The sequence below is a fragment of the Manis javanica genome, chromosome 2 (genome assembly GCF_040802235.1).
Source record: "Manis javanica isolate MJ-LG chromosome 2, MJ_LKY, whole genome shotgun sequence".
Taxonomy (NCBI): Eukaryota; Metazoa; Chordata; class Mammalia; order Pholidota; family Manidae; genus Manis; species Manis javanica.
In genome coordinates, this window is record NC_133157.1 from 13,623,070 (window position 1) to 13,631,241 (window position 8,172).

Genomic DNA, 8,172 nt, shown 5'->3' on the forward strand with positions numbered 1-8,172 from the left:
ATCAGTGAATTTTACTCTGTTGTGCTTTGTGGGGAAGAAGAGTGATGACATACTAAGCCAGAAAGATCCCCAGACTGTCATTTTATTTATTGGTGGATTATCAGTGTAGAGGGTTTTGCTTTTAGTTTTTCAGATCCATCAGTTAGATACTGAGTTGATGGGAGAGAGGGAAACTAACTCCTAATAATCAGTCAGAATGGGAATGCTGTGTATAAACCAGGGTATCATGTAAAAAGGATGTACTTTCATTGACAAAAAACATCCCCACCTGTTTCTAAAGCCCTGCACTCCGCTCTCTGCACACCAGCCCTAAAGTGTCTGCACTGGCGTATTACCAGAGTGTGACAGTTCAGAATCTAGAGATAGGTTTCTTTTAAGCTACGGTGATGTTGATAAACATCCCTGCTCTGTAACAGATGGTTCTCAAGTGACTGGAATTCTCTTGTCCGAATTCATCATCTCTTCTTCCACCATCTCTGATATCCCTGAATCTCCTGTTTCTATACTGACCATTTCCCTACTGCAGATGCCACTAATTAGGCTGTAGCCATGTCTGTACTGGCTTGAGAAACTTGTCTCTTTAAGGTGACTTTTGTTTACTCTCATGATGTTGATTTTATTCATTCAACATCAGAGTTCAGTGTTGCTGTCTCTCCTGTGTATGGCCTAAACGCTCGTTCTGATTTTGCACATGTGCAAATAAAATTTGATAATTATTTTGCATTTGATAAATACATACTTATTGACAGTTTGTTATGGGTTTGGCATTGTCCTAAGTGCTAAATTTGTCTCATTTAAGTTTTACATTTCTACTTCACAGATAAAGAAGTTAAGTAGCTTATCCCAAAGTCCCACAGGTAGCAAGTGGCCAATAGTGGAAGAAAATAGGTCAACAGAAAATTAGTGTGTAGTAAGTATTAGAAGAAAACAAATGCCTACCCCAAACTCCAGGGAAAGTTTTAACAGAAGGAAGCATCAGAATCTTGAAGAACCAGTGGGAGACAGTCAAGTGAAGAATAGAGTAGCATAGCAAGCAGAGGTACAGACACAAAAACAAACATTTGGGAGCTACAAATAGTAAGACCAAAGCCTAGGACTTAAAGGGGAAAATGGCAAAATACTATTACTAACAAGAATAACCATATCTTAGCATCTACTTTATGCTAGGTACTTGGTGTGCATTTTATCATTTTATCCTCATAACAGCTGTACCAGCTCAGTACCATTTTGTAGACAAAGACACTAAGCCTAAGAAACTAAGTACCTTGTACAGATGGCACAGCCCAGAGCCAGAATAGCTGGCTTCCTGTCATATGTGTTCCCCTTTGTTACTTGGTTATAGTTTGAGGATAATAGCAAACAAATGTATATGTTAGGGATTGTTCTAAATGCTTTTCATGTCTTAACTCACAATTCTATCTTCTCACTCCCAGGAGTTAGTTACTGTTAACCCTGTTTACACATGAGACCAAAGCACAGCAAAGTTAAGCAATTTGCACAAGGTCACACAGCAAAGAAGTAGAGCCAAGATTTGAACCTAAGCTGTTTAACTCAACCTACTTTTTTTTTTTTCAATTTTTTACTTTGCGCTTTTTTTATTATTAAGGTATCACTGATATACAACTTTATGAAGGTTTCACATGAGCAACATTGTGGTTACTACATTCACCCATATTATCAAGTTCCACTCGCGCACCCTATTGTAGTCACTGTCCATCAGCATAGTAAGATGCTGCAGAGTCACTACTTGTCTTCTCTACTTTGCACTTTTTTTTTTATTCAGGTATTACTGATACACAATCTTATGTTGGTTTCAGATGTACAACACAGTAGTTTGACAGTTACCCACATCAAATCCTCACCCCCTCTAGTGTGGTTACTATCTATCAACATAGAAAGATATTACAAAATCATTGACTCTATTCTCCTTGCTGTGCTACCCTCCTGGTGACCAACTAATATTGTGATTGAGAATTATTGTGCTCCTTTATTCCCCTCACCCTCCCCTGCAACCCGCTACAGTCCCTCCCCCTTGGTAACCACTAGTCTCTTCTCAGTGTTGATGAGTCTACTGCTTTTGTTTCTTCTGTTCTGCTCTGTTTAGATACTCCACAAATAAGTGAAATCATATGGTATTTGTCTTTGTCTGCCTGGATTATTTCACTTAGCAAAACCCCTCTAGATCCATCCATCTTGTTGCAAATGGGAGGATTTCTTTTCTTTTTATAGCTGAATAATATTCAATTGTGTATATATACCACATCTTTACCCATTCATCTGTGGATAGAAACTTAGGTTGCTTCCATATCTTGGCTATTGCAAACAGTATGGCACTAAATGTAGGAGTGCATGTATCTTGTTTTTTTATTAAGGTATTATTGATACACACTCTTATGAAGGCTTCACAAGAAAAACAGTGTGGTTATTACATTCACCCTTATTATCGAGCCCCCCCATACCCCATTGCAGTCACTGCCCAACAGTATAGTAAGATGCCACAGAGTCACTATCTGTCTTCTCTGTGCTACACTGTCTTCCCCATGATCCCATACACACCATGTGTGCCAGTCATAATACCCCTCAATCCCCTTCTCCCTCCCCTTTGGTAACCACTAGTCCCTTCTTAGAGTCTGTGAGTCTGCTGCTATTTTGTTCCTTCAGTTTTGCTTCATTGTTATACTCCACAAATGAGGGAAATCATTTGGTATTTGTTTCTCTGCCTGACTTACTTCACTGAGCATAATACCCTCTAGCTCCATCCATGTTGTTGCAAATGGTAGGATTTGTTTGTTTCTTAAGGCTGAATAGTATTCCATCGTGTATATGTATGACATCTTCTTTATCCGTGCATGTATCTTTCTGAATCAATTTTGTTTTCTTTGAGTAAATTCCTAGAAGTGGAATTACTGGATCAAGTGGTATTTCTATTTTTAGTTTTTTTTTGAGGAACCTCCATACTGCTTTCCACAGCAGTTGCACCAATTTACATTCCACCAACAGTGTAGGAAGGTTCCCATTTCTCCACATCCTCACCAACATTTGTTACTTCTTGTCTTTTGGATGGTGGCCATTCTAATTGGTGTGAGGTGATATCTTATGGTTTTGATTTGCATTTCCCTGATGATTAGCAGTGTGGGGCATCTTTTTGTGCGTCTCTTGGCCATTTGTATTTGTTTGGAGAAATGTCTGTTCAAGTCCTCTGCCCATTTTTTTTTAATCGGGTTATTGTTTTTTGGGTGTTGAAGCATGTGAGTTCTTTATATATTTTGGATGTCAACATATATATATATTTTATTAAGGTATCATTGATATACAATCTTAAGGTTTCACTGTGGTTTCAGCATCACCCGTATTATCAAGGCCATCAGCGTAGTAAGAGTCAACATACATTCTTAAATGCTGCCTCTTCCTCTTATTGAACACTTACTCTGGGCCAAATCCAATGCTAAATACTTGACAAATATCCATAATTCCTACAAGGTTGATTCTATACATAAATTAAGGCTTGATGTGGTTTAATAACATATGTTAAAATAGGATCTAATAAGTATCCTGGCAGGGATTTTCAAGGTGTATTAATTTAAGAACCCCAGAATCTGGATTACTGACCTAGTGCCTAGTCATTTTACTAGAGAAAGCAGAAAGTGTGTTGTAGGTTGAATTGTATCCCCCATAAAGATGTCAAAATCCTAAACCCCAATACTTGCAAATGTGACCTGATCTTGAAATGGCATCTTGCTGATGTACTCAAGATGGGGTCATTGGGGTGGACCCTAATCCAATCATTGGTGTCCTTAGAAGAGAAATTTGGACACAGCACAGAAGGAAGATTATGTGAAGTCACAGACACTGAGAAGGCCATGTGAATATGGAGGCAGAGGTTGAAGTGATTCATCTGCAAGCCAAGGATTGGTGGCAGCCCCAAGAGCTTGAAGGAACAAGGAAGGATTCTTCTCTGTGGGCTTCACAGAGAGCAGGGTCCTGCCAACACCTTGGTTTCAGACTTCTAGGCTCTAGAATTGCAAGCAAAAAAGTGTCTGTTGTTTTAAGTCACCCAGTTTGTGGTACTTAAAACATCCCTGGGAAACTAATACAGAATGAAAACATATAACATGAAATGTGAATTTGTTGCCTCCCATCTCTGAAGCACTACCTAATAAAGACTTGATGAAAATATTTTTACAAAAAAATTAAGAGATCCATGTATTTACACTAGTAAGGTTCAAATTAATATATGCCAAGTAGCTAATACTTTTGAATTAAATGTAGTTCTACCACCCAGATTAGTGTTCCCTGCTTGCAGACAAGATGAACCTTCTTTTTAGCAAATTGCTTATTTAGTGTTTCCCTTTAATTCTGAGCATTCTCAAAAATCAGTCACCATTCTATCACTGAGTCACAACAGTTCCATAGAATGTGGTTTTTAAAGATTCACCATTTGCAAAGAGAAACAGGACTTTGGGTTATAATTCAATTATGTTCTCTTTTTTTCTGGATGAAAGGTTTCATTTTGAAAAGAATCAGGCTAGACCAACTCAAATTTCATAAAATGAGATCTTGATATGATGTAGTCCATCAGAGCACTAAGAACATTTTGCAACTTGCTAAGGATAATAAAGATTCAGAGAAACTACATAAAACATGAGGAAGAAGGGACACTTTCTATAAGGTAAGAGGAAATTTTAAAAGACCATATTATTTTTAAAAGAAATCCTAATCACCAAAATACATGACATTGTTTTTTGTGGCACCCATGTGAAAAAGGTTAAAGCTGTCAAGGTATGTCAGAAGTTTGCAGGAAATGAGCCCATAATAAGTCTCAAAGAGTGTACATTCTTTCCAACTGTTAATTTTTTTCCATGCCAGAGGCATTTCAGCACCTATAGTTTCTGAGGATGTGAAAATGAACTTATAGCAACATCTGTTGTATCTGATATGCCTTTTTTCAGAAAACCTTGAACTGTGGATTGGTATAAGGCCAATGGACTTGGCACAAATTCCTACAAACACATCAGCAGGCACCATAATAGGTACTTCTTTAAAAACCACATACATCATCCGAGCCACATATTGGGACATAACAGAGGCCTCACCACTGCAGTAATCTGGGTAGTACTTTTCTGGGTACTCACTAAAAGGTACAAATTCTTGACTGTTAGGATCTCTGTTGGATGTATCCTGCTGGATAACTCTTCCTACATAGATACCTTCAAGATGTTCTTTCAGATTGAGAAGATAGTCTACCAGGCTTGGTAGATTGACCAACATCTCATCATCAACTTTGAGAATGAACAGGGCATTAGGGCAGAAGGTCACAGCCCACTGCATTGTCACTGTGATCTTCAAGATTTGGTTCTTAGCACTGTCCAAGAAGATTCCTTCAATTATATCATTATTCTTTTGGGACTCTGTCTATCTCTTGCTGGGTAGTTACCAAAACAGGCATTCCCAATGTAAACAGTGTGAGAAGGTGGTGCCCTCATACACTGGTCACGTTACCCCAGGTTTTCCTGATGAGGTCACGCCTTGTTCCATTTCCTGGGCTACTGAAGATAAGAGAGAGCAAAAAGATATCCTTCCATTTACATATCTCTGACTGGCTCAGGATATAATATTTGGAAATATTACTTCTTAGAGGCTCCATGTTCAATTTTCTTGCCTGATCCTTAATTTCAAGAACTTTCATATCTACATAAGGTAGAGCATGCAGAAAGTATTCTTCCACAAAATCAGCCCCAAAAAGCAAGGCATGAAATAGGATGACATTAGAATGAAACAGCACTGGTGGGTCCAAAGTCTGCAGAATGTCACCTAAATAAGAAAAGAATACATGTTCAAAGCTTCATCTCCATTCCTGTTTTGGCCCCCATTGAATGCTATATGTACTTCTCACAGCACTTGGCAGTACACTATTTTAGGTGTTTACTATTATTTATTTTTGTTAGCTGTCTCCCACTAGATCATGGTCCCTGGACAGTAGGCATCATGCCTCTCTCTTCTCCAGTGCTACTGAGTGCAGTGTTTGGCACAAAGTAGAAACTGAATGAAATATTAGTTGGTTGTCTTGCCTGTTTGGATGCAATCCTATTTACCATATACAAGGCACTGTGTTAGAGGCTGGGGAAGCAAAGGGGAATCAGACATAGACACATGGATATACAGTAACAGGTGGCATGATTGTGCTGAAAGCCTACAGGAAAATATATGATGTTCTTCCTGTAATTGAAGCACTTGGATCCATTTCTTCTCTAATTACACAGGTCAAGGGCTATTTTTCCATGAAGTGGTTGCTTTTGTTAGCCACTGCACAATGGCTACTATCATTTACATTCTTCTAGCATGACTTTCCAATGTACGTAATATTGAATTCTGACATTGTCTGTTTTGACAGTGTTCCTAGTCTATCTGACATGTCTGTCAACAGGGGCAGATTCCTACTATCTGCATAGCAACCCTTCAGAGATCTAGGGTGGACTGTGCTCAGCTTACTACACCTCATCAGAGGAGATGGAAACTTTCCATTTGGAAGGGCATATGTAGTATTGTAATATAACAGAGCCAGGGAACATTAAAGGAATTAAATCTCTTCATTGATTTGATAAACAAAGCCTCCCATAATAATAGTTACCTGGTATTGGGCACTTGCAGTGTGCCAGGCACTCTGCTAAGCACTTTACATACCTTCATTCATTTAGCCCTGGTAATAAATATCCCTTTCAGATAGGCTGTCTTCAAAATTAAGCTGAGCATCCAAGTGCTTTGGTGATGTGCCCAAGATCACTCAGTGGGTAGGGGGTGGGGTGGGATCATGATTTGAACTCAATTTGTGAGATTTCAAAGCTCACTCTTAATCACTGAGAATCCTGCTCCCATCTTTTGCTTGTCCATGTCTGTTGAATAGAAAAAAACTACTGTAATTATCATCAGAACTCCTTTCCATTTTTCAGTGCTGATGATTTGTACATGGCAGACACTTCTGCTTCCTGAAAACCTGGTTTAACAGATATCAGATGCTTCAAAGATTGTAAGAAACTTACCTGCATGTTGTCTGTGAGCAATTTCAGGACTTTGGAAATCACTGAGTCCAGATGCCAAATTATACCCCGATGTATCTCACTCCAGTCTAACAGTACTTTTGAAGTAAAGTATTTTGTGCCTGAGACTTACAGGGTAAGGTTTCTTGCCAATCAATGTGAGCTTTTCTCCCAGAATACCTGGTGCTCCATAGGAGAGCAAGTGCTGATCATGTTACAGCCAGAGTGAATCCAGGACAAAGAGCAGAAAAAAACAAACCTCTTCAAATGCTTCCAATCTTGGGTACCTCTTAAAACTTACCCCTTGCCTTTACGCTGACTTCCTAGTGAAGTGGGAGTCAAAAGAATGGCTCATGGACGCCACCTCTCCACAGCATATCACACAAAGAGAAATGTTCTGCAGTGTATTTTGAAGTGCTCTCAAGAAACTAAGCACTTGGAGTAGTTCCTGCTCCCTGGTACATGCACGTGCAAAAAATGTACTAAACATCAAGGAATACTTGTCATACCTAGTGGGTACATTTTTTTCCTCCCAAAAGAAACATTATATGGTGAGGTTTGGTGTATGTCTCATTGGGAAGGATTTTGTATTCCTAGTACAGGCTATGCAAAAACTTCACTCAATCAATTATATAGGTCATCATATATAATTTATATTATAATTATTTATATATTATATATATATATCCCAGGCAACCTCATCTCAAAATGGAAAACATGTAGTCCATTTTAGTTGGAACTGAAGAAACTAAGCATTTATTTGCCATTTTTCTAGAGCATGTATGTGTGGGAATTATCCAAAATACCGTTTCTACCAGCAAGTTTAAGGAAAGAAACAACATCCAGCCTATTTTCATGTTCCTGTCACACGAGCAGTGGTACCTAGAAGTCTGTTCTCAGGCTAGGCTGTATTTCATCTTTTCCTTTTCACATGTTGATATTCTAACCTGCCATTCACAGCAACTTTTGTAATGATTTCGCTGTGAGGAACTCACTATATTTTAAGTTGGCTATGTTTTCTCAACGGTCATCGTGCAATCTTGGACATTTTTATAAAGTGGGAAAGTCAGGAATTTTTTTTTTCATTTACCCTACACTTTAGAACAGTGTTTGAGACATATTAGGTGCTCCGAGGTTG

The 8,172-nt window shown here is 38.6% G+C and overlaps 1 protein-coding gene across 1 annotated transcript; it reads right to left on the reverse strand.

Moving 5' to 3' along the window:
• Positions 1–105: 105 nt before the first annotated feature.
• B3GALT9 (beta-1,3-galactosyltransferase 9) lies at positions 106–7,043 on the reverse strand. The gene is given in 4 exon segments (XM_073218057.1): positions 106–5,410; positions 5,412–5,769; positions 5,772–5,811; positions 7,038–7,043. Coding segments are annotated over 4 exon segments (1,101 nt in total). The 3' UTR covers positions 106–4,713.
• Between the last annotated feature and the right edge of the window lie 1,129 nt (positions 7,044–8,172).